Here is a 27,766-nt window from a genome sequence, read left to right as displayed (position 1 = left end):
CTCTGGGGAGCCAGCCCGGACGCGCCAGAATAAAGGCAACGTCGGCAAAACAGCTCAGAGGAAAGGAGGAACGCAGACCCGCTGCGAGCCGGCTTCAGCGCCCCAGAAGCTGCTTTCAGATCCGCTCAACTTCCAGCCTTGCTCTAACGCGCCGTTAAAAAGCAAACGCAGCCAAGCACCCCCTTTTATACGCGTGACGATAAGGGGAGGCAAGGGGGAACAAGAAGGTGGGTGGTTGTTGAAAGCAAAGTTTTAACCAAATTCAATGCCGATACTTGAAAATGCGGGAACACTATATTTATTCGGTCAATATTTCATTTTAGCAATACAGTTACAGAATATCACAATGCTGGTTACAAACATAGTATGGTTTGATGGTTACAAATAATGTCGGGCGCTGCAGTCTGTGAGAAGTAGGATAGGAAACGTGAGTCGACACGACAAGTAGGGTGGTCTTCCAAGTCTAGTAATGATCGAGATACTCTCATATAAATGAAGGTGGCACTACAGGCAGAGATTCTGGTTGAGAGGTGGCTTTTGTATAAGTAGTTCGATTTCTACAGTTATACAGTTCAAGCAACATCTTTTTTAAAATGCTATTAAATTAAAATCCCCTGTAGTTCAATAAAGTATAAAAATAGTACTGAACCTGGTAATATTCAATAAAATGTAGAGTTCATTCACATCATTAAGTAGTAAAGAAATTGTAAAGTTGTAGTTACCATGGCAACATCGCTTCCCATAGAGGAATATACATAAAAGAAAAACTTACACGTATGGTACCTGCGACAATTATTTAGCGATCCAACACTGAACTTGTGCACCACAAACCAAGTTTCTAAATATCTCTATATATTTATATAGTATATATTTTTTTAATCTTAAAATTTACTTTAAAAAAAAAAAATGTGCACTTCAACAAACCCACTAAGGCCACTCATGCTATAGATACCTAGGATTGCAAGGAGATATTGTTACCAAGACCCTAGAGCACGCACCTTTGTATCACCGAAGGGAGACCTCTTTCACTGCCTACAACATTCCTGAGATGTAGGGACAAAAGCGTTACCAGTGCCGCCGATTTTGCGTACGGAGTTTAGTTTATTTCTGGGTAAAGGAAATTTCTTCCCCGCTTCTCACAGAAACCCTCGCGAGGCCAAGAAACACAACGCGTGCCGGGCCAGCCGCGCCGAACGCGGGAACGCCCGCAACAAGAGGCAGATTCGCGACTAACGCTTGGCCGGTAATTTTCTTATTGGAAAACGTAAGGAAAAAAGGGAAACGATGACCTTTAGATGCAATAAGGTTTCTGCACAGGCAGCAGAGGGAAGGATCTCCGTTTAAACACCGATAACGGCAGCATCTCCCCCCCGCTATTTGCTGCGAGCCTGTGAAGTCAAATCCCATCCACACGAATCAGGTAAAGTTTCTGTCAACAGCTTCAATCATGTTTTAGGCACGCTGCATTTTCCTTTCTGTACTCTACCATAGGACTATAAAAAGGAAATCAAGTTAAATGGGAATTTTTTTGTACCATGAGAAGCAGCACAATGGCACCTTCAGCAAATTTCAGACTGCAGCACGTTTAAAGAAAAGCTTGATTTTTAAAGTTACAAGAGAACATCGTTGTCCTAATAAGTTAGAATTCAACAACAAAACCCCTTCAAAATTGTTTAACAAAAACTGTGTGCAAAAAGAAAAAAGTTTTAAACAACCGGCCTCGATACAGAGCAAAGAGTGCGCGCGAAGCCCAGGGTACCAAGGCAGACACTTACTGGTTGGAGTTAATACCATGCTATAAAAGCGACCAAACAACTGTCTGGGGCCAAACAGTCACTACTTGTGGTACTTCAAGTAGCTGAGGGATACGTTTATTTTAAAATATCTTTCTGCAGCTTTCCCCTTTTGTCAGCTCTTAAAATCTGCGTGCGCTTTTCCCCTTCCATAAGGAGTCACCCCAACAGCCCCAGCCCTGGGAACAGCGGAGGAAGCCTGACATCACCTTCCTCCCTCTCTTTAAAACTGCAGCGTTCGCATAAAACAGTACATAGAATTACCGATTCAAACACCATTATGGTGAAAAGAAAACATTAAGGGTTTAATTTAAACAATAGTTAAAATAACTTTCCTTAAGGTGACGCCCGTCCTCACCACTTGTGTCCAATTACTCTGGTGTGATTAAATTACTTACCTTCAAGAAAAAAAGAAAAAATCCAAAGATGCATTTCACTGGATTTCCACTCAGAGGTCTCCCCCTTTAATGCCAGCACCAAGCAGCACCCGCTCAGCGAGCGCTGGGTGCGCTGTGCGTCTATAAAATGCCACTAATTAATTAACCTTATCTAGTGTTCCGCAGTCGGCTACTTGAGGCGGAGGGGCGCGAGCCCTCCCGAGGTGCAAGGCTCAGGTCCAGCCCCCCTCCCCAGTACTTACATTCGGATGCGTATGGAAAACCTGCTCTGGGGGTACGACAGGAGGGGAATTCCCCAGTTCTGCCTCTAAGGGGGGAGAGGGAGGCGCAGGCTTCGCGTTGGCACGTTCTGCACTGGAAAACCGCACCGTATGGAGAACGCGGGGGATTACACCCTCGGCTCCTTTAGCTCTGCCAGCCGCAGAAGTCATGAAATATCGAAGCAACGCTACGCGACCTACTCCAACCACGCTGGCATGGAGGGACAAGTCATTTACCTTCCTCTGAAGTCATCCGACTGGACTCCTACTTTCTCAAAAATATCAAACAACAAACTGTAACAGCAGAGACAGTAACAGGAATTAACGACTAACACCGTGACATTTCAAATGATCTCCAGACGCCGAGACGGACGTTGTCTGAGAACTCAATTTAGGAGATTCGGAACCAAAAACTAGAAAGGTCAGTTTGACGTTATTACACAGAAAATAAATATTAAATCTGCAGCAAGGACAGCATGAGGCGAAGGTTCCAAGCTACGGCATGCAGAGCAGGCAACAGAGCATTTTGTAGACAGCTGCAAGTTGTTCTGCAAACCTCCTGTGCTTTAACAACTTCAGCAACCAGCCACAGCTACCTTTCTCCAGAATTTACACGCCTTGGCATGACTGGAGCTGCGGAGACGCTACAACGAGAGGTTCAACCCAAGAGTCAAGTCAGGATTTAATTCTGCCACATGAAAAGCATGCTAGCAGTCCCACGAGGATCACTGCAGCTACTCTGGGCCAAGTCATGTTTCTTGGCCAAAGTCCCTCAGGAAGGAGAGTTCTGGGTGACATCTAGGACCTTAATCCCTTCCAGACAAGCCAACGCACCAAAGTGTATGACATGCTGGTGAAGGAGCTCTAGGAAATAAAGAAAAGTACACCCACCCAGCAAGATTTGAGAATAAAGCTACCAATTAAACAAACTGAACTAACGCACCTGGTCATCAGACAGAAGCATAACACCTCCCTAACCTGCCCCACGGTGGAAGCTCTCCTGGTTGCCCTAACGTGAAGGCAAACCACGAAACACGTACACGCACCAGAGCTGAAGTAACGGCAGCGGTTTACGTAGACCACCTTCACTGGCATCAGTCCAAGAATGCTCCTCATCCCAAAACACAAAGCCTTGAGATCTTCAAGATTCCTCAGTCAAAAGCTGGAAATGGAGACCCAGGACTGGAAACCCTGAGCAAATAAATGGTCTCCAGATCACGCGAGTGTAAATCCACGTACCCGCTTTGAAGCTTTTCAACGCTTCTGCAGTACAGAAATTACACAGCTTCTTTAGGGCAATGTTAAGCACACCTTCCCCGCCTAAGTTCTGACACTAGTATCACATACTTCATTTAAATAGTTTTAATAGGACTTAAGAATTAATAAGAACTTTTAATTCATCAGTGCCCTGCTGTATGGGCATTCAGGGATAAAAATGTTTTGCCCTGTAGATAGCTAAGTGTTTGTAGCACCTAAAGCAGTCATAAACAAAAATTGCTATAAATAAATTAAACTTTAAATCCATGCGTAATTTAAAGTTGGATTTTCATTGAACAGCTGTTGAGGATATACTGCAGTCTAAGTCTTAATACCACAGGGGTTTTTTATGCAAATACTTCTTTCCACGTCAGTGAAGATATTCCAAGTATGCAATCATTAAATCTGCATTCGCTAATTACATAACCGCATTTTAAAGTTGGCATTCTTCAGCCTTTCCCCCCAAAATATACTTGAAGGCACCAGTATATGAACTATTGGCCTGTAAAATTTCAGTTCTTAAAAGAGCCGGTAAGCTCAGTCGTGTCCGAAATCTCTATTTCTTCTCTGCACTCTTTCTCGAGGGCCAACAAGCAGCTTTCCCTGCCCCAAACTTCATAAACAAAGTAAAACCCAGACCCCGAACAAAACATCCAGCCCAAGCCCTGCAGGAACCGCGCTCGCTGAGCCTCCGCTCGGACCGGCCTTCCGCAGCCAAGCTACAAACCCCTGAAAACAGGGGAGGAGGGAGAAAGCCAGAACTGACAGAATCCCAACTATAGGGGCACTCTGTGCCGCTATGAGAACTGAGGTAACAGCAGCGAGTTGTTCCTAGTTTGCTATGTTACAGACTTTCAAATGAGTATTAGCTCAACATTAACGTTAAAAAAACCAAAAAACCTAAAACAAACCCACAAAACCAAAAACACCACCCAAACCAAAAAACCACACAGCCAAGCAGCCCCCACAACAGAAGAAAAATTAAGACAAGCTAGTGAGATAGGCATTGTTAAAGGATCTTTACAGCTGACTTCTGCTTTTTAAATTAATATAAAGGAATCGGTTTCTGGTTGTACTGTTGTTTAATGTAGAAATGAAGCATCACAAAAAAGACCTGTTGTGCTTTTTGGCATTTTCCGCTGACCCCTGCAAACTATACAATGAGTTGTGTTCTCCAGAAACATAAAATTGAACTGGATTGTAATACAAAACTATTAACTGGTATAAACAAGGTACTGCCTCAATTATTAGAGTAAGCCCATTCAAAAAGGAAAAAAAAAAAAAAATGGCTGCAGCAAATAGTTAAGCGTTTCTAGTTTTCGCTTGTGGCATTGACATTAATATTTGTATAAGCTTACTAGGTAAAGACATGCCATCGCAACCGCTAAAGAACGTTCACTTCCTAGTTTTGTATCTATTACATGAATATAATTTTGCACTGATCATACATCTAAATGAAATAACTCTACTGTAAAAGTGAATGCAGGGGCAGAAATATTAAATTAAAGCCACTGGTCCAAAAACTGTTTCTAGCAGGCTGGTCCACTTTTGCTTTTCCTGGTCCTGTTCAGAAGATTAGCACTCTTGGTTGGTACCAAAGAAAACTAAGATCGCTGGTCTACTGGATCTTCTATCGCTTACAGACGAACACTGGTCCAGTTCAGGATATTACAAACAACGTACGGTGGTTACTTGCTTAACAACCTGTCGTGGTTCCCAAAGAGTATGTTGCTCTCCAAAGTGGTTCCTTGCCACTTTTCTTCATAAGGCAGCAGCCAAGGCTAGGGCCTTCTCCCTTTTCTTGATATTTACGATTAACTTTGCTACAATGCATACAGTAGAAAGACCTTTCTCGTATAACTTCTTGCAGTACAGCATTTATTCTTTCTATATCTCAGAAGAAAGCTCCTGATGAAACCTTCCACTCGTAATAAGAATGCAACTCTTTTGAACTCAAACAGTTTTATTGAATGTTTTCTTGCAGACTTTCTGCAAAGTAGCTTCTTTTGAAAGAAGAGAGAAAGAAGGGGTTTTCGGGAATACCAAGTTAAAAATGTGAGCTGAACTAAACATGCCATACACATGCTGATAAGAATTTAACACACATTCGTCCGTATGGGCACTCTTCAGTAGACTGGACCAGTGTTTCAATGCAAATTCCAGCCCCCAGAGAACTACATGGTTTAGATTTCACAGTATGACTTTTCCCCCTGTAACCTGGGGGAAAAAACCTTAACTGGTTAATTGACCAAGTTCTTAGCTACTCTGTCCGTCAACGTTCTGAGACATCAGAAAAGACTGGACCACTTCTTCAGTGGATTGAGGGCTGGTGCTTACGTCCTCCAGAGCATCCGTAACCGAGAACTGCCGATCCCGCAACCGGTTCCAATTGGCCAAAATATTGTGGTATTCAAAAACTTTCTCGTAATTGCCAATGGAATTGTACAGTTTAATGAGACCTCTGTAATCATATTCAAGTCCACTGTATCCTTCGCCAAAAAGCTTCTTTCCTGTAGAAGTCCAAAAGAAAACAAAATTAAAAAGGTAACCCACCCGTACGATGCATCTTACTTCTCGTGGCATTTTTACCAACAACACGAACCTTTTTGTTATGAGAAATCATCACGTTTTTGCTACGTTAAACCAAGAACACAAGCGACACGCAAGCTTCCTGGATGATGGTTTGAATTCTATCTACCTTCTCCCTTAAGGGTGTTGTAACTTGTCCCCAGGGACTCCGCAGTCAGATCATTAACTGTACGATAGCTTTACACGCATAAAAATCTACCAGTCATATAAAGAAGGCAGTCATTTTGTGTCGCAATTTCACTCCAAATTCAACTTAAACAGTGATGTTGTTTTTCAGTTTTCTACTTTAAAATCGTATTAACACGCTGTACATAACTGTATGACGTAAGATCGTCTGTCTCAGAATTGAGCTATAGCATGTCCCAAAGAGGCGTTTGATTCGGAATTATAAGTTCACTGCAGATTATAATGGGCAAAAAAAAATATTTAATGAGGGCATAGTTAGGCTGACAGCCACAATAGTTTTCCATTTCTTTCAAAATTTAACTACATTCTGCACTTAAGTTGTAGCCACAACTCCAAAACGTAGTCTATAGACTAACACTGCAGCTTGTAATTCGTCAGATTCCAGATGCTTTCAAGAGGGAGCTCTGACAGAGCACGGAAAATAATACAGTTCCAGAATTCAGTCCCCGGGAGAACATTCGAGAAAAAGCATTATATTTGGACAGAAAGCACATACACAATAAACACCTTGCATTCCATTAAGTGCTTCACTAAAAACTTCAATATGCTTTTTAATAACGTTTCCTGTAGTACTAAAACTGCGATGAAGTCACACATTGTACGAATCACCTACCAATTGCTATGGATCTCAAATAAAGCTTTTCGGCATTTTCATATTGATTCATATCATAGTTATAGAGAGAAGCTAGATGACCCACTGACAGGGCAACTTCATAATCTTCTTGACCCAGAAGCTGCTCCTTAATCTGAATTGCCTTGATGTGCATTTCTTCCGCTTCCTACGAGGATCAAATTCACATAGGTCAGTCAGACACCACTCACCGTGCCATGAAAAGAGAAAAAAAGGAAGGTTTAAAGAAGCATACCCACGTAGTGACTAAGTAGTCTGTAGTATTTTATAAAAGGCAAAAAGTAAGAAAGCCAAAACCAAATCAAGTTAAGTGGATCAGCAAATAGTATCACTGCTTCTGGCATCAAAATTGCTGCCACCTTCTCTGAAGGCACCGTGCATCTTAAGGGATTGTTTTTGCACAAAGCTTTGGAGAGATGAATTATGAAGCACAAGTTTTCCAACCATAAAGCTACCAACTGAAGTTATGCATTGTGGACATTGAAAATCATCATTTGTTGTGGCAGATTCATAGATGTTTTGCACATTTTAAGTCAAGACCTTTACATCAATATCATCTTACCTTAAACTTTCTCATGGACTGATACAGTCTTCCAAGGTTGCCATAGTGTTTTGCTGTTTGTACATTAAACTCCCCGAAGGCTTTTTTCGCTAACTGGAGTGAGGACAGATGCAAGTCGTGAGCTTCTTGAAGTAACCTCTGCTCAGTTTCCTTGTTGTGACAGTCTATTGCAATCTCCTCCAGGATAAGTGCTGAGTATAGGAGAGAAAAACACAACGTTACTGCGTTCCAAACGCAAAGAGATGTTAACTCTGAGTAGCCGAGATATCCCGAGATATCTCGGGAGACATCTAATCAGGCTTTGTGTTTACTACAAACTGTTTTCAAACAGGTATGACCAGATGTCAAGCTCTCAACACATATTTTTATACTCCGTATTTTTACTACCCCCCTCCTGCCCCCCCAAAAGAAGTCTTACGGCTAAGTTTTTTTGTATTTTACAAGCGTGTTGACAGAGAACGCTGAGGACTCCGAAGAGTATTCTGGAGCAATCTCCATTTTAAAAAAAACTTCAAGTTACATTGCCTCTGTTAGGGAAGAGGATAAACATATCCGAATGACTGATTTCAAACTGTCCCAGTAATGCAATTAAGGATACTACCTTTAACTCTCTTTGAAGATGCCAAGAGAAGATGGTCTTCTGGGAGAATGTGAGTTATAATGCCAATAGCACGTTCAGCATGGAATCTGAAAGAGTTTAAACAGAAGATTCAAGATCAATATTTAAGTTAGCAGCTGACTGATAAAATATTAGAAACATTAATGCAATAAGCAGATGCATTTAAATTCTAATAGGAAAGTCTGTATCGTTTAAGAACATTTTTCTCCATTTACAGTACTAAACTTGCTGCCAGTGCCTCCAACAATCGTACTCACAGTGCATTATCAAATTTTCCAGAGCTGTACTGGTGAACATACGAAGAGTAAGCCAAGTCTTCATGAGCTGTAGCTACATGTATGTTTTTACCTCCAAATACTGACTGCCGGATATCAAGAGCTGTCTGAAAGAGTTACAAGAATACCATTTCATCAGTTAATACAGAAAACACCCTAATGAATCTCTCTCTTTGTTAAAAAGGGGGGGAAAAAGTAAATCTACTGGCTCTAAAATGCTGTAGGGCCTATACCTACATGCTTGAGGTAGTAAATACATAAAAGCCACTTAAGAGTAGTCGGGGGGGGGGGGAGGGCAAAACCCCATAGTCAGTTTGTTTGTTCTTAAAAAAAAACCCCACACAACAAGCAGCATTGCAGTAATTAAATCAACTATTATCTATCTCTACAAATTAACTGTATGTGAGTTTCAGCAGAAACATTCGAGAGATTATGAATATCAAGAGAAACTGAAGACAGACACGTAGCCCTGCTGCATACCTGATAGATTGCAACAGACTGGCATATATTGTCTACGTTGAGCAAATAAAATCCATAGTCTAGTAGCGTATCAGAATATTTGGGGTGCTTGGCTCCAAAATGCTCCCTGTAGAAACATACTTACATTACAAATCAAGGCAAGTTAAGCATAATTTTACAAGGGGTTTTTTTGGAATGCTACTTACCGGGCAAGGTATACTGCGTGTTTTATCAGCTGTTCAGCCTTCTTAAACTCACGTTTTACAACACAAGCCTAAACAGGTTGAAATGAAGCATGTGAGCAGGTGCATACTCAGAACTCCTCTCCTCCAGATACTGGCCCAATTGCTAACTCCTATTTTTAATTTCAAAATATCATTATGGTTATTAAAGGACTTTTTGTTATTTAAGAAAAGGTTCACAGGTAACATTAATAAACTTGTATTTTATTCTGCCATAAATGCCTGAGGGGCTGGTACTGTACCTAGCCTAGATCAGGCAGGGGAACAGACCACCCTTTTATGGAATGCTCGCGGGTTAACTTTGTCATGACGTTCGTCTGAACAGCTGTAACTCAGCATCGGGAAGAGGGAAAAAAACCAAATCCCCACAGGTCTGAGACTGAGGTGGGCCAATTAAACACAAACAAGCAGCCGTAAGGCTGATGAAATAGACCTGGTTATTCTGGAGGCGCTACCGACCCTCACCCATTGGTGGTAGTAATTTAGTTACAAAAGAAACATGGAAGATTTTAAATTCACCTTCGAAGCTTGTCGTAAAACATCCACTACTACTTTTACAGGCAGGCCAACTGTGATCTCCTTCATAGCTTCTATACACCATTTATAAGCCTGTCGAAGAAAGGAGTTACCAATGTAATGAAGCTGGAACTTCGCTATGTTGCAACATTAAGAAAAATATTACTTGGCTCTGAAAAATAAACTGGTCATTTACATTACAAAATTTTAAAAATTCTGTTCAATCCCTTATGGGTAATGAAACTTGTTCAGCCAAGTCTTAAAAGACAGACTTAAAAAGCTCTCTTAAGGTTAATACTGTAAACTAAGCATATTATATATATGTACATATATACAGTATACTGTAAAGTATTTTATACTGGCCTAAGTTATGTATACTTACAATGACTGTATTATCTTTTACAGACAAAAAAGGGTATTTTATAATCTCTAAGTAATCCCCAAAATTCGTACTGTGTAGGACAGCTTCCCGGTCAGTGTACTTAGGAGCTAAAGGAAAACAGCAGTTTATACAGTGGTTACACTTAAGTCGCAGGGTTTTATAAAACAGGTGCAAAGAAGCGTTACCTATCTTCTGCTATTCATTTTTACCTATTAAAATAAGCTTTTTATAATATTCCATTTACAGATTGGCAGTATGTGTTGGTTATCTATCACGCATCGTTTCTTAATGTTCGTCAAAGCACCATTACGAGCTTGCAGACTAACTCAGAACAATGCATAGAAAGAAAAGTCAATAAATCAAGTATTCCTCTGGTACTGTCACGCAGGTACCAAAAGAGATCAGGAACTCTTGCTTAAAAGATAATGCGAATAACGAGCCACTCATGGAACGCCCTAGCAGATTTCGAACCAGCTTTCTGAAGAAAAACAGAACCAAAATCCCACTCACCTCATCATAGTGGCTCTTGGCAAAGAGCAGCGCGCACAGCTCCCCGTAGAGCGCTGCTTTGTTTGCCTGCTGACCGTGTTTTGCAAGTTTGTCCATGTAAGACTGAGCGAGTTTGAATGTTTCTTCTCCCAAGTGATATTTACAGTTACCGTTTCGAACGTGCAGCAACCTTCGGAAGATGTAAAGAGCTCTTCTAAACAGTGTCTGAATAAACCATTTCAATATACAGCAGTACCACAGATCTACAATTTGGTATTATACTTACAACAGAGCCGGGCTGTCATCCCAGCAAAACTGCACTGTCTGAATTCAGTAATAGAGAAGAACTATTTACAGAATACTGTTTCAGTACACCAGTACACTGTCTCTTGTATGGCAAGAATTTTTACTGCTGGAGATGTCAAATGATTTTACATACTGATGCTGTTTTACATATCCAATGCTTGAACCACTTTGGTGTGGTGGCTTTGTTTTATTTCTCATAAAATCCATTCTTCTCAACGCTGATAAAATTCCAAAACCCTGCAATATACAGTATTAAATCCCTTCTACCTCCTTTCCAAAGTACGGTAGACTGAAACAGACACTGAGTAAGGACAGACACAGGTAGTTTTCACGCTTCTCTGCACTTTTTCCTCAAACCTTACGTAGCGCAGTGCTTCACAAGTGGGCATTGTTTTGTTTGGGGGGCTTGAGGGAAGCAGGTAGAGAAGGGGAGTGTCTTCACAAGAGGTTCAAATCACATCCATTGGCCATGATATCCAGCACTGACTTAGCACCACCAGCAAAGACCGCTTTGTCGACCCAGTTCACAACAACTCTAAAAACCCTCTCCCCCCACCTTGCCCCATCTCCTAACCCGCTGCCTTTCCATCTGAAGGATTAACAGGAGCTTCATGAAACGACAGCCAAACGCAAACCATAGAACGCAGCGCTACTGAAACGCACTCTTGTTTCTCTAGAGAAACAAGAATTTTGGCTTCTGGCATCTATTTAAAACAAAAGTAAAGAAGTTTTTTTGTAAGTGTAAGCTGATGCTTATTTACTTTAAAGAGATCTATTAGAAATGTGTGTGTTATCACATTCCAAGCCTAAAGGGCAGAATCGTATTCCTACCCATAGCAGGCTAAGACGAGACAGCTGTTCCTTCTCTACTGCAAATGCCTGCCATTTAGCACACATGAAATTTTGGTAAATGAACTTCCATTGTCCCTCCTGGAAATCTGTTAGTAGACAATGAGCAATAGAGATTGAAAAACATCAGGCAAGCCTTTGCAAACCAGGAGGACAACATAACACAGGAAGAGAAATACAGAGAGAAGCGAAGCAGAACATAAGGCTGTATTGCAGAGAGGCTAAAACTCTGAAAATGTGAGCTAATGTATAGGCACAGCACTTTACACCTTTTATGATACATTATGATAGATCTTCCAATAGACTGTTGAGGGGGGAGGAAGGAACAGGGAGGTTTTTGATCAAATGTTTCTCTTCTCTAAATCCGAGCAGAGATTTATAAAAGTTATTGTAGCCATGCCTCCTGCAACAGCAAAGGAATACATCTAAGTTTGTCCTACGAATTCAGCCTGCCTCTAACACAGCCTCCTCCTGTACTTTCCTATTGAAAAGTATCATGAAACTCAAATAAGAACAGAAATAAAGTTCACATTTTCACAAGGGAGCGGCAGGCAAGCACACAGCAGATGTGAATTAGCCACACAAAGAGAAGATCAAAAGAAAAAACCTTCAAAAAAAACCCCTGAAATGAGCTACATAAACAAACAGCAGCTTTCCAATGAGACACACAGCAACATGGCTCAAGAACAGAAAGAAAGCAGCAATGACCACGTTTTTCCTTAAATAAGGTCTGAGAACTAAACACGATGTAGAAGTGCATCACGTTCTTGGTCACGGGCAGCAGAAAGCTATCTAACATTCAAGAAGCAAGAGACGGGAATGTTAAAGAAACTAGAGAGAAAAACTAAGCAATTACAGTTTCTCTAAAGAAAGAAACTATTTTGCCTACACCATTCAACTGGGAGCTGCTACGCAACATCAAAAATAGGAAGCTCAAATCCCATGTAATGGTATGAGCCAGCAGGGGTAGTACTGCAATTCAGATAAGCACCCGGGAAAGATAATATCCAGTATCTGGATGCTTCAGCAATAGTGTCCAAAACCAAAGAAATTGACCAAAAACCCAAGCTAAACCTAACTCAATCCTCTGGGAAAAGCGGAGTTTATGTGATCCAGTTTTGAGTAACAACAAATCCTTTATTAATCCAAAGGAATTTTAGAAGATAAAGCCAAGAGGAAGAATAAATGCCTTAGGACATTTATGCTAATAGCTATGAATCTTCTTTGATGTCTGCAATAATAGCTCTTGGGAATAACTTGCTCCCTCCCGACCAAATAAAATCATTCTCCAAGAGCATACACACGTAGCAAACGCAATGTTACGCAGCAGCTCAGGAAGTCTGAAAACATCAGAAAAACCAACAAGAATCAGCAAAATGTGAAACAATGACGTGGGAGAACCATGTATTTGTAATATGTATTTGTGCCGCATTGGTTAACACACAATAATGAGAGAAAGCAAACCAAAAAGGAGCACAACACATGCAGGAAAGTAGTATACAAGCTTCTAGAAATCTCAAGTCTTCCAACTTTCTCAAGTTTCTCCATATAATTTACTACTGCTAGTACAAAGAAACACCAAATTACGTCTAAACAACACAAAACTTCACTTTTCTTTAAAGTGTAGTCTATTAAGAATGCAATGTATTAAACTCCCAGAAATTAGACTTTTTAGCTTTTAGAATAAGAGCAGCCACTTTTTTATAAGGTGTCATATTTTCAAAAGCTGGACTTAAATGTCATTCTCTCAAAACTCCACCTAACTCCAGTGCAAGGACAGCGGTAAGAACGATATTCCACAGTAGGGACTAGAGAGCAACAACAACATGTGTATCTTACTGCCTCACGACTTTGAAGCCAAATATAAATTACTGCTCTCTCCCACAAAAAGATTTTCAGATTTTACATACTTAGCACTTCTGAAAGTGTTTTAAATTCTTTCTATTTGATACATTTCCAACGGAACGATGCTGTTATTTGATTGTGTGGGAGATGCCTGAACATAAAGCAGTGTCTCCTCATTTACTGTTGCCCAGAGGGACTTCATGTCACATGCAGGCCACCAGCTTTCGTTACAAGAACGATGGCTGTCTCTACCCAAACAGAATTAACATCTCCCGTTCAGAAGAGTTCATCCTAACGTAGGATGGTTTTTTCTAGCACAAAATGAAAGTCTTCTTTCCACAGCTGTGCGGGCTGTATGCTGTTGTCCAACAGAGAAGGAGTTCGCTTTTTTCCTTCCTTTACCTTTTTTTCTATTTGGAGACGGGGAGGGAGTTTATTTTTAAGGCAATTTCTCCAGCTTGCCAAACAGCCCAATACAACTAGGAAACTTTTTTTAGATTCTATTAGAAGGCAAAGGACCAAGTACTAACAGTGGTACTACATCCATTATTCCCCAGTTCTAGGAAGGTGTGTATGTGTGCCCAGTCTTCTCCTGGCATCATCTTATTTCTGGAATGAAAGCCAGTGGTAGCTGGCAAGGCAGAGCAGCAGCTGTTGCCATGGCCCTCTCGTTGGCACACAAAATAAGCAGCTACTGGCAAAGCCTATTTACTCTTCATATTTGTCCAACCATGAACAAGATGCAGGGTTTTTTTGGAGCAGTTTTCCAAAACAAGTTTTGCCCTATATTCAGATAAATACAGTACATACTTTGTTGTTCATTACAACAGCTAAAAAAAAAAAACCAACCAAACCCCATTTTAACTCTGCTCACTAGCACACACGTATTCGAGTTTATACCTGTAGCACACAAAAGAGGTCAGTCAAGGTGTTACCAATGAAAACAACCTGGCTACTTGCTGCAGACTGCATCAGCATAGTACACATCTACATATACAGATGTAAGAGCAGAACAACTAAAAACTAAAAAGTCATAATCTTGGAGGCCTCTGTGAATGGAATTTGAATCCCAATGGACCCCACTACAGGCCTTGAGAAACAAGGCAGGTACAAAACCCAAATGCCGGAAAAGCAAAAGTTCTTTTCCAACTGTTTAAGCTGTGGCTGAAAGCGTCCAGAAGAATTAGACATGTAGATATTTACCTAATCACATAGTTACGTAGCTCAGCATGGAGCAAGAGAACGCACTGGATCTGGAATCAGGAAAGGTACGACTTCCTTTTATTTCTGCTCAACTGTAGTTATATCATTTGTGTTTGGATTTGGCAAATTTGTGAAAAACAAGCACCTTCCGATCTTCAGCTCCAGCCAGGAAAGTATTTTGGTGCAGCAGAATACTAAAGTTGGTAACACATTAATGCATATTTCACAGTAAGACATAGGAATTAAAGGTGAGCTCACCTTACACAACATTCTACGGCACGAAACCAATGAAGGATTTCATCATGAAGGGTGCATAACTGAAGGCAGGAAAGAAATACCTTCTCAGCATCACTGTACCAGCCTGCATCTGACAGGAACCCCCCTGGGGGGGGGGGGAAAGAAAAAAAAAAAAATCAAGAACAGAAATTTGAACAGCAAAACACCTTCTGAAGAGAAAAAGGGTTTGCTCAAGTCTTGTAAGAAGACTACTTATCTCGTATTTCACTACGAATAAATATAAAGACAGGAATACATTAGTTCAGTATTCCCCCTGCCAAAATACAGAGAGGCATTGCTAAACAACTTGGGAAAAAAAAAAAAAAAAAGAGGAAAAAGTGAGAGCAAAGGCAGCCTTTTTCTGTTTCACAAAACAGTTCTGACAAAATTTCATAGAACTGCATACTATGTACAGGAATCCTGTCAAGGTTAAACCCTCCGGTGCTGAATGGAAAAGGATGAAATGTAAGAGTAAAAGAATTCTTCTGCAGCTGAAGATGACTTTTGGTATTACATAGTTTTCCTACAGTTTTCTGTCAAGAAATACTTACCAATACTAAAATTATGCAGTATTAACATTAAGCATCACAGCTGCAAACAAACCTTAAATCTAAAACATTTGAAATAGCAAAGATAAGCCTATATATTCTCAGATATTAAAATCTGATATATTTTTCTTAAGACAGCAAGTAGTTTTCTAAAAATTACATCCCAAACACACACGTTCTTTAAAAAGAAATCACAGACACTAGCGTGAAAAAAAAATCAGCATTAGCTAAACTGAAGCTCACGTGAAAGAAAGTATCATATTTTAAACAGCCTGTCATCACCAGTTACCTAAAACAAAACCAATCTGGATTGCTTTTTCTTTTACAGCAGAATCCGATTCTGCTATGTAGGAGCACCGTCTACTGAAAGAATAGGCCAGTACAGAAGCAACTTTTACTCCATGGTCCATCAAAGCCTGAAAACAGTGATGAAGCAGATGTCTGAAACAAAAGAAAACAGAATTTGATTACACATGAAGTTTTTAAAACACTGCAGTCAGCTGGCTCTTGAGTGCCATGAATTCAAATGAGCAGTGATTCAGAGAAATAACTCCAACCCTCTCTCAAACCAAAACCAGATGAATACAAGCACAATTGTCAATCTCAAGGCTAATGGATTACAGTTGTTGGATTATCCAACAAATAAAGTGAGTGTACACAAAGTTCTTCACAAGGACACCCTCCAGTGTAAGCTAAACACAAGCTACCCACACAATATTAAAACTGGAAAACAACATTTTCAGCTCAAACTTAGAGGGGAGGAAGCCTCAAATCCACCCTTACCCCACAACTCCCATAGAAACTGCGGATAAACAAGCAGTGACAAACCTATTAACATCACACACATGCAAACAAGGGGAGGGAGGTATGTCTAAAGACTCAAAGCTTGTTCTGGTTACAAAGAATCTGATCTAAAAAAGTCTGAGTTCTGAGCAAAACACCACAAATTGGAATATTTAATGACAGGAAAACTCTTTAAACTGGGGCAATCCTATCAGTTTGATAACCCTTCACTTACATTTTGCTACAACAGCAGGAAACAGATACTTTGCCATTGCTCAGGGCCTGGCTAGGCATTGATCAGTTGGTGGTGAGCAACCGGGGGGTTTTGCATCACTTGTTTTTCTTGTTTGTGTTTTTTTTTTCCTCTCTCTCTGTTGTTTTCTTTTTCCCTTTTTTTTTTTTTTTTTAATGATTAAATTGTCTTTATGTCAAGCCACAGGTTTTCACACTTTTACCCTTCCAATTCTCTCCTCCATCCCACTGGGTGGGGGAGTCAGCGAGCAGCTGCGTGGTGCTTAGCTGCCTACCGGGGTTAAACCACAACAGCAGACTGCACAGCAAGAACAAAGAAAGCACTTTGGGGACCAAGTACCACACATGACTTCATAAATTTACACAGAAGTTCCAATTGTTTTATTTTTTGAGACAAAGAGAGAGAAAGATTTCATAACTTAAAACTTCATCTGTAAATCTAAAGAAATATTCTTATGGTTAATAGATGGGCTACTAAGACCAAGAAAATTAGAGACATCTTCCGAATTCAAAACCCGTATCAAGAGGCAAGAGCTGAAATGAGAATTATCAATATATTAAGATACTTACCTTTTATCTAAAGCTCGTAGCACCTTTGCAAAAACTTCTAGTTCACAAAATTCACTACCCAGCTGGCATAAGCGGCCCTGTTGGTAAAGCTGAAAAATATAAATATAGTTAAAAATTTAAGACTGGGAGTTCTTCTGGGAAATGTAGCTTAATAGTAAAGATGACTTATGATGGAATCTAGACTTCAAAGTATTGAAATACAGCAGACTAAAAAGTAATAGTTCCATTATCTCCACACAGGAGCACAACTTAAGTGTTTCAAAACAAGCTCTGAGAGCTCCATAGGCGGTTTCAAGGTTTTTTTTATCCACAAGTTTATTTTCAAGTGTCTACTATGCCCACCTGCATCATCAAAACACTGCAACACCTAAGCTATAAAGCCAAGGCAAAACAAAAAACCCTAAAGCCAGCGAAAAATACAATGAATAGCTTCTTTGACACCGAATGCTTTGAAAACATTTTTTTAAATGACACAGAATCTAGTATACAGCCATGCAAATAGATTTTATGTTATATATAAATAAATACATATAAATGCACGCCAAACCCACAAGTCCTGCAATGGGTGACTCACCAATACCCAGGGCTCAAGACAGGCATGAGCCCTGACCCCATTAATACCTGAGGTTACACAAGTAATTCCTGCATGAGTAAATGGGAAGACTCAAGTGAATCTGTTCATGCATTTATTAAAAGCAATGGCTAGTTTTATGCCCAAACTGATTTGTGTCTGCAGATAAGCAAATATATCAGTTGGCTGCTTCATAAAAAACAAACCACGGAGACAGTTCTTTATGCAATGCATAGTTAAGTTGCAGAGCTTTCTGCCGCATTATGCTATAAATACTAAGAATTTACATAGGTACAAAAGTGACTGTAAAATGTACGGCAGAAGAATCCATCACAGCCTATTAATTCCTGATATCTTGAAGCCCCTGAACCACAAATGATGGAAAGCAGGGTACGTAACCGAAGGAAGCACCACTGTACACTTGCCAGAGTCAGATGTACCATCACCAGCCGCTGCTGGAGGCACAGCACTGGATCACACAGGACTGTTGCAGTACAACTGTTTGTTATCTTAGGTGTTCTAGAAAAAACACACACACACACCCTTTTTTATTTAAAGAAAAAAAAAAAAAAGAAAATCTTTCTGTGAGGCAGTAACTCCATGGGGAAAGAGGGAGAAGCCAGTAACTCGTGTCTCACAGGCACTTCTCTCTAGAAGCTGCATCTTTCAACGCAGGCCATTCAAGATCCATTGCCGTTCTTCTGTGGTATCTGTGCTATGCGACGCAGGGATCGGAAAACTACGGTTTACCAGTAGACGCAAACAAGACCATACTCTTGAGTTTCACGCCATCATGAGCACGCAGGCGAAGCACTGCTACGTCGCACTCTTACCAGTTATTCAGAAGACCCTAATTTCTAGTCCATACGTTAAGACATTCCAACGTACGCTGTCCAAAACGGGCATATTCATACCTACAGCAAGGTCCTCCCTGCTATCTAAGCAGGTTTTACAGCTATGAGGAACTTGGACACGAGGAGCACAGCTACCCCTACCCTGTACACAAAAGTAAGGCTGAGAGGACACATTATTTAGAGATGCTCAATTACAAACACAGATTTAATGAAAATTTTAATATTCCTCTCAGTTTTAATAATTTCTTAAAATACTTTTTTTGAGAAGTGTCTTGTGTCTGGTTCACCTTTTTCTCCACAAACACTGGAAGCAGAAGAATTAGTATTCAAAACAAAGCATGTGAGAACAGCTCCTCCAGCCAGAAATTTAGTTTTAGTCAACTCTTATTATAAATGCACATGACAGAGACTCTACAGCACAGGAAGTTTGTTATTTTAACAACAGAACCTACAAAAAAAACTTCAAAAATACTTTGACCTAATAATGTCAATTGCCAGAAATGAATGTTTTCCTTTTAGTCATCTATTTTGCTGACGGGGGGGGGAAAAGGAACTCCTTTAAAAAGCAGTGTAAGTTTGCATGCAAACAGTGCCTTGTCTCTGCACTTCAAAGAGATCAGAGTTTGTTCTGAAGCTATATTTTTCCTGGCAGCGAAAGAACATCCAGTCTGGTGTATTTAAAAACTACAGTCATGGTGAAGTGTTCTCGTTTTCTTCGACACAGCTGTCTCATGGTAACTGTTCTATAAAACCCCAAACATATTTTCCGCAATCAAAAAAGAGGATTAAATCTTGCCTAGTATTCTAGGCCCAAAACTGAAGGTGGACATCTTATCAATAATTGATAAGAAAATTTCTAGACAAAACTAAGACATATACCCAAGCTGTTTTACCAGGACTTAATCAAAAGTACTATCACACGTTCAACATTTAGGCTTTCAACTAAGTACATTATCATTTCCCCTTATCACCTTGCAGTGCTAACCAAAAATCCCAGAGATTACTCTGACACTAGTTTACCAAATACTAACTGTATTAAGAGTTTTAAAAATTACTATATTTATGAAGTTACATAAACATAAGTTGTAATATGCCTGCTGTTACATCTGATTCTTAAATTCCTACTAAATAAATGCCCCGGTTGGGGGGGAGGGAGGAGGTCCCAAACTACACCCTCAGTTTTGATATATCAATTAGTTCAGGCACATGTAAATTTTGGCTTGCAGCCCAGAAGGTCCAAGCCTGCTGTCTGCGCATCTCTCAACCCAATTCAAAGGTAAACACTTGTACCATTCTGGCACGCAGAAAAAAAAAAACCACCAACCTATTTTTCACTGGTATAACCAGAAATACAGTATCCTTGGAACGTTTACCACACTATTGACCCCTTCCCTCAACATACTTGCAAACATTTTTAAGGAACTAACTCAGCTTGAAGTCTCTCGAAACTGTTGTAGCTGTTACAGCAATATTTTCAAACAAAATTTGACATGGAAATAGTGAGTGAGTATACGTCAAACTGTGAAGCAATTCCAGGAGATTCAGTAACACTCATTTGCCCATTGAGAAGCAGTTGCAAGCACTGAAGAAATGGCTCTCTTGTTAAAGCTCCAGAGAGACAAAATTCCTGACCACAAGCCTTGCTACATAACATGAAAAACAAAACAAAATAGTGATTCAAGAAAAACATGCCCTGACAAGAATGGCAGAGGTTTGGACTTCTGAAGAACTATTCTTTTCTCAAGAAACAAATGTCTTAGACACAAACTTAACCTATTTGGAGCTTAACAGAGATTTATTTTTCTTTAACTGTAGAAAAATGAATAAGAGCCTACAATATGACCTCCAGCTTCATCAGCTCACATTGACACATTAATTCTGGCACTGAAGACAGGAACCGAGGTATAAGTTTAATATATAGATGTATTATTACACACATGCACAATCAAACTGGTTTGCATAGCTGTGAGACAATCACCATGATCCTCCTTCACGATCTAAGGCTTAATATTTAACTCTTAACACATCCACCTAAACATTCAAAAGCAGCATATAGTCCTCAACTAAACATATTAATAACATTAACTTGTAACTTATCTATTATTATATCATCATGCACATGTAATTCTATTAAAGTTCTTGTCAGATTTCTCTCTCTGGATAGATTAAGCTGAGCTCTAACTGCTTCCTAGCAAACCCTGAAAATAAAGACAATGTTAAACTGCTAGCAAAAGCAAAGCCGTAACACAAGAGAAAAAGCTATACGGTATTTGTGTCACCAACACTCTGGGCTGTTTCACTATGTACAAGCACAAGAGAAAAGATTTTTCTAAACTTAATGAACAAATAATAAAAATGTAAAAAAAATCACATTTTAAAGCAGCTGAATATTAATTCTAACCAGTTGTAAAAGGACCCTCTAGAAGAACTGTAGCATACGCAATTTGAAAAATATGCTCCTATTGCTTCATTTTGGAAGAGAACTGAAAAATAAATACGGATATTTCAGTAAGAATTAAAAATACAAGGAATTCTAAGGAGCTCCCAGGCATGTTTAGTAATGTCTAATAATGTAGTGTGGAATATTATGCCAAATTTGGGAAGGACTGTATATTTAATCAACAGACATCAGTATCTGGGAAAAAAGGTTGGCTGTAACCACAACCTACTGAACACGGACGGTGGAAGTTTCTTGACAGTCAACAGTGCACTGAATCAATCTATTGACAAACGACTCATTAGAGATGTGGCAGGGGGAACAGCCTTAGAAAATACTCAGAAGTGTAGGTACATTCGATTCTTTTCAATCAATTTCAAAAGCATCTACAAAGCCTCTGGACAAGCACTAGTTCTATTGGATATTGTTTAGGGCACAAAAAAGGGCAAACTTTGCAGCTCTTCTTTGAAAACATACTGCCAATTATGAGGCTCATCTTTATGAACCTCGATCAAATAAATAAATAATCAAGAAAAAAAACCCCCGACCTTATTGAATAAGCCTAACTTCAGAGACAACTTTTGGAGCCTACTGCTTTCCACACACAGCAAACTTCTCCACATCTTCCCACTCACTCCTCTTTCTGTACCACATCAGCAAGTTTTTTTGTTTCACATCTACACAGAGTCCAGCACAAGGGATACAAAATCTGAGCCTTACAGTCACACACACGTATGATTCTGCTCAGCAGTAAATGGGGAAAACCAGTTTGCTTTGAAGGTAAACCAGTACAAAGGAAATGAGGTGGAAATAGGAATTATTGTTTCAGCAGAACCTGAACACCTCTGTCCACGATGTGACGTCATTATCTGAATTACGATGGGTTCTAGCATCTAAGACTAAACAAGGATACTGAAAAAAATCGGGAAGCTAGAGCATATCAGGATTAGAAAACATGCCCCATAGTTAAGAGGTTCAAAAAAAAAAGAAAGAAAAAGCAAACTGAGTAATACACGTTAGAAGAATGGTAAGCAAAAGCAAGAAGTTTCAAACCAGTGAAGACATAACAAGGAAGGATGGTTCAGTTCTAGTCTAAATTTAGACTCCAGAAATAAGGCACATGTTAAAATAAAGAGTAATACTAATTGGAAAAAAAACTCATGAAGTGATGATTCTCCTTCACTGTGAGGCTTTAATTTAAAAGGGGGCGATGCAAGGATGTGATTTAATTCAAACAGTATTCAGTGAAGTCCTACTACTTCCAGTCCTACTGGAAGTCAAACCAGATGATCACAATGGTTGTACGTGTGTGTGCACACATGCAGAAATCGTGGTTGTTTCCCACATATACGTTTAATTTCTGACGCCCCAAAATACAGCAGCATGAATGTACTTAAGTCTTTCTGAAGTCACACTGGTCGGTCACAGCAGAAATCCTACAAAATACAACCCATTCGCTCTGGGATTTTTTTGCCTCCCTCATACATTGCTTGCTTATGACCTTGTTTGTAGTCCTCTGGTCAGAAAACCTCAAAACTAAAGCAGTACAGCCACACTTCATTTCATGGGTAGTTTATCCTCTTCACTCTCGTCAAATACCGAGGAGACTGAAGTCTTGGGACAAGCTAGTTTTATTCTAACCTTATAGAAATTATGCTTATAATCACTCTCCATCAGTAAAAACAATCTCTACTGCAATGCAGAGAATTGACGTTCTATTGCTTGTTGTGAACAGTCAGCAAATTCCTGTTTATTCATTTTATTTGGTTCAAAGAATACCTAGATGCAACACAAGAGCTTTTATTAGCCGTGTTTGTTCTTTTTTGGATTAGCAGAATACAGCTAAGAGACCTGATACCACAGCTACACTCATTATTATAGAAGTCAGAGCTATCAGGATCTAAACTCAAAATCTGGTGTTTTGATTCACATCAAGGTAGGAGCACTTCAGAAGTTTTATCTACCACTTCAAAGAGAAAGCATGATTATAACCTTCTGGATTTTGCCTAAAAATTTTAATGCAAAACAAGTTAGCATAGTGCAATTACTAAAGGTTACAGGTCTGCACTAACTAACTAAACCAAATTAATGTCATCTCCAATTGTTCATGTGGTTAATGATCTCATCAGAAAACATTCAAAGAACATTGGACCCAAATGATTTTCAAGAAAAATCAATGCAAAAAAAGAAAAACACACAATCCAGAAGACATTCCAAAAGGAAAATAAACATTGGATGAAACTCCTTGTGAGCCAATACATGTCCAGGATCAGCTTGCTAGTGCGTAACTGCAATACCTATGATAGAGAACACTAAAACTAATGAAGCAATATCTCTTCAAAAGCACCACAAGAACCAAAGAAATGAGATAATTACACATAATAGAATATAAAGCTGAGGCACAGGGGAAGGAACCAAATTCTATATAAGATACTAACTGAACAGTCATCAGACTAGATAGTTCAATATCTTATTTCTGTCAACAGAAACTAGATTCTTTACACGAACTCCCTCCCTCAAAACACTACCCTCTCCCCAGCAAACTACAGAATATAATAATCTGATTTTCCTCATTTTGTGTTTTTTTCGAGGACTTATAGCTTATTCCAGTTGTCATCTACTTTTTAACACAGAATTTTGGCATCTGCAAATGCTGCCTACCTGCCAGGCACATCCTATTTTAACTGAGATCCAGAGTATTTCTTTCTTTGGCTTCTAAAAGCTAGACACCCTCTTCTCTCTTCCCCCCCAAAAACAAAAAAGAACCTAACCAGTTTTACTAGGAAACAACACAACCAGGATCTGACAAAGACACAAAGGAAACAAAATATCATGTTTGCACATATTCCCCCCCCCCACCAGATGCAGGTGTTACTTGCAACAATACCAGTTATTAAGCTCTTCAAAATACAGCTGTGATTAATAAGGCATTTAAATACTTTTTAGCACAAATGTAGACTTGAAAATTTCCAGGATATCCTTACAAGCATTATCCTCTGCCTCTATTATTTTTCTAATGGTTGCAAAGAAAAGTCAAATGCCACTTGGAAAAAAAAAAAAAATCCAGTAACACCCTGCTAGACCAGTACAGGTTTGTTGTTTTACTACAATCATGATTATCTGATATCGCCATTTTTTAAGCTTTAGTCATTGTTTGAGAATGCCACAGAAAGAAGCAGGCAGGTTCCTAATACTAAGCGTTATTTACCTGTTGCCTTGCAGCAGAACCCATTTCTTACTGAGTCCACAACAAAAAACATTCTGCAACTATCCCAGGTTTGATTCTTCATCGTTAACTGCAAATGCACAGGGTGATAAGGCATGTCCTAGAAGTTAACAACTCTGGAATATGTAGAATTAAAAGCAATTGGATTTAAGGAATGGGAAATAAAGGCAATATATTATGATAATAATCAGAGCCAAACACTGGGTTAGAGGGTACCCTGGGGAAAAACAAAGACCAAGACACTCCGCTAGCATTTTCCACCCTTTTGAATAATAGCACATTGACTGTCTCCGCTGTTGCAATAGCACTGTATCCTACCTGTATCTTCTTAATCAACGTGGACAGGTTGGCAAACTGTGCAAGACCGGCAAATGTTAAGTTTGAGTGTTCATACCAATGAATATGATAAAAAGAGTTTTGCATGGCCACAGACAATTAACATCTGTCTATCAAAATAAAATCCAATACTACCTTATATATTTTGCAAAATCAGCGGCAGTTTCTCCGATATCACAAATCATGATTAATACCTGGATAACAAACCATTACTTACAAGTTATATGTGAAAGACTGGAAACATTTTTATTGCTTTGAATAATCAAAGAAAGTGATTCTCTATCTTTTTCAAGGTCTAAATGCAAGTATATTCATGCAAATCCTCAATTACACATCACTTCCTCAGCTGTATTTAAAGAATAAGTACTATTCCATATGATACTAACAGCTAACTGACGCCCCCTCGACACAGCAGCAACAACCACCACCATGTAGTCAGAACAAAGACTTAAAAGTCTTCTAGTTTGTCTTACTTTAAAGACTGTTAGTGACTTTGGAAATTCTAGTTGTGCTTTAAAGAACTTGATGCTCAGGATGTACTAAACATCGCTCACCAACCTGAAATGGTACTTAATATCCACATGATTTTGAAAATAACTGTATCCAGAACCAAAACAGTAAAACAAGCACCATACACAACATCACAGGACTGTCCAAAGGCGCGATGCTGTCCTCATTCTAACCTAATTCAGCTATGCCATTTGTATTGCTGTAGCCATCCAAATACAGAAATCAAGAACCAGTTACTAAGTGTTGTATAGGTGCATAGAAAAATGCAAGCACTGTTCCAAAAGACTTGTAATCTGGGCTAGGCTTCAAGGAACTCATTGCAGGCAGACATCTCCGCATACAGAACACCATTTAGTAAGGGCCGCAGATTTCCCTTCAGCATCCCATCCAAGGTTTAGTTACATTTATGTACAGGCTAATTTGAATGTGACTATTAAAGAGGATAGGTTCTCCTACACAGAAAAGAGATTAAAAAAACAAGTAGCGAAGACATGGAAGCCTAGGCTACCATTGCCAGCAATGGGAAAACACTCACTGCGCTGTGCAGCCTAGTTTTATTTATTCCGTACATGGACATCTCATAGATGTGCATTTGTAAGAGGAATATAGGTGCACCTTACACATTTCAGATTATCAAAGATTGTCCTGCTGCAAAACACAGAAATAACAGGAAAAGCAATGCAAATTACTGTCATTAACAAAAGGTATACTGCCTAATGATTAGTACAACAGAAACATTATTTTGAGGACAGGTCCTTAACACGTTTATTATCATCTGCCCAACAAGACGACATACCAACGTACATAAGCAGAACGAACAGATTAGAAAGTCTCTTTAGAAGTCAGATATACGGCTGGTTCTTTTTTCATTGTGGAACAACTCCACATGAATCTGATTCAACGCAACCACTGAAGAGTGCTAATAAAAGGATAAGAAGTCAATTATCTATGAAGCTCACCTACAGATGAGTTTTTAAACAAGCTGGGAATAATATATACTTGAATATTTCCATCATTAGAAGGAGGTTTTGGTTTTGTGCTTTTAAAAGCCACAGAGTACCATCCTCTGAATGAACATCAGGACAGGTAGTGCCAAGCAAGCTTATTTGTCAATGGTCATACCTATTAACAGTTAAAAAGAAACCCCAAAATATTCTTCCACATTGTTAGTTCCATATCTTTAGTCTTCATCCAACGATTGCCGTGTGTCAACCACATCATTATCTGTGAGCAGGCTCCTATGTGGTAAAAGGGGTTTCCATATTTCTCAACACATAAGGCAGACAAGTAATGGGTAGTATACAGAAAACGTACATGCCTGTTTCAACGCTGTAGAAACAGCTTCCCTGCCTCTGGTGAAGATCAGCCTTCCTTAAAAATACTGTTACTCTCTTTATAGTGATGGGCCACTACTCCTGTTTCATAAAGATTTGTCTAAAGAGTTACTTCATTTAGCACATCCTAGATTTTTAGAAATTTACTGTCAGAGGAAAGAAGGGTTATCCCCCATCTTAGGTTTTTCTACGTATTGTTTCTCCCCCGATTAATACTCATTTCCAGCCGTTCCTGTACGTGGATGAAATGCCTATTTAGCGGACAACAGAAGTTAATGGACCAACTCAGTGTACCTTTTACTCTAACTGTGGATATTTTAGAGGCAGCTGAATGAGAAACAGCCCTTTCATGAAAGAATGATTTAAGGCTAATAAACTGTATCATTCAGAGTCTCAATTCTTTTCATCTGGTTCCTACCAGATCACTGAAGATACAAAACCATGGCAAACTCTGCTCCTTCTACCACTGACATCACCTTCTCCAATACATTAAAAAAAAGAAGAGGGGATAAAAAAGGAAAAAAAAAAAAAAAAAAACACAAGCCATATATTCCATTACAGACAGCTTGGTCTCATCCTGCCCCTACCCGTTCTCCGGCTCCAAGAGCGAGGAGGCATCTTCCCCCGCCCCCGGGCCCGCACCCCACGGCCCCCAAGGACAGGCCCCTTCTCCGTGTCCTCCGCGACGGGGCTGCCCCGGCCTCCCTCCCCGCCGCCCCCGGGCGTTTCACCTAGGCCAGGCGCCCACGGGCGGAGGCGGGAAGCCGCAGGCCCCCGGAGCCTCCTCTCCTTCAGCCGCAGCCCAGGCGGCCGCACACAGGCCCTCGCTCCCCCAGCCCGTCCTTCGGGCCCTACTCCGCACCGGCGGCCAAGCGGCGCCGGCGGGGGGGCGAGGCCCTGCGCCCCCTCACCTCCGAGCCCCCCGGGGAGAGGCCCGGGGCAGGCCGGGAGCGGACCTTCCCTCCCTCCTCCTCCCCCGGCCCGCTTCTCCTTCCATCTCCCCCAGGCCCGGCTGGGCCCAGCCTCGCTCGGCCCCCCGCCGCCTCCCCGTACCTTGTAGTACACGTCGAACTGGATGTTCTCGGGCAGCGAGCGGATGTCCCGGCGCCGGGCCCGCCCGTAACTATCCACCACGGCCGAGATCGCCGTGTTATAGAGCGTCTCGGGCACCCACTCCAGCTCCACCGCCGCCATCTTGGGTGTGCGGA

General features: G+C 40.2%; 1 protein-coding gene across 1 annotated transcript; it reads right to left on the bottom strand.

Moving 5' to 3' along the window:
• Positions 1 to 282: 282 nt before the first annotated feature.
• APPBP2 (amyloid beta precursor protein binding protein 2) lies at positions 283 to 27,766 on the bottom strand. The gene is made up of 13 exons (XM_087751823.1): positions 27,612 to 27,766; positions 17,291 to 17,379; positions 15,975 to 16,126; positions 15,120 to 15,243; positions 10,680 to 10,848; positions 9,791 to 9,880; positions 9,236 to 9,303; positions 9,051 to 9,156; positions 8,553 to 8,677; positions 8,278 to 8,363; positions 7,677 to 7,867; positions 7,097 to 7,262; positions 283 to 6,218 (listed from the first exon to the last, which is right to left on the bottom strand). The coding sequence occupies exons 1-13, from the start codon at positions 27,750 to 27,752 to the stop codon at positions 5,965 to 5,967; spliced, it is 1,761 nt and encodes a 586-aa protein (XP_087607949.1). The 5' UTR covers positions 27,753 to 27,766; the 3' UTR covers positions 283 to 5,964.

The sequence above is a fragment of the Nipponia nippon genome, unplaced genomic scaffold (genome assembly GCF_047370975.1).
Source record: "Nipponia nippon isolate SJK-2023a ecotype South Korea unplaced genomic scaffold, ASM4737097v1 scaffold_15, whole genome shotgun sequence".
In the NCBI taxonomy this organism is placed as follows: domain Eukaryota; kingdom Metazoa; phylum Chordata; class Aves; order Pelecaniformes; family Threskiornithidae; genus Nipponia; species Nipponia nippon.
Note: the sequence above shows the minus strand (reverse complement) of the source record. Positions and strands in the feature narration are given on the sequence as shown.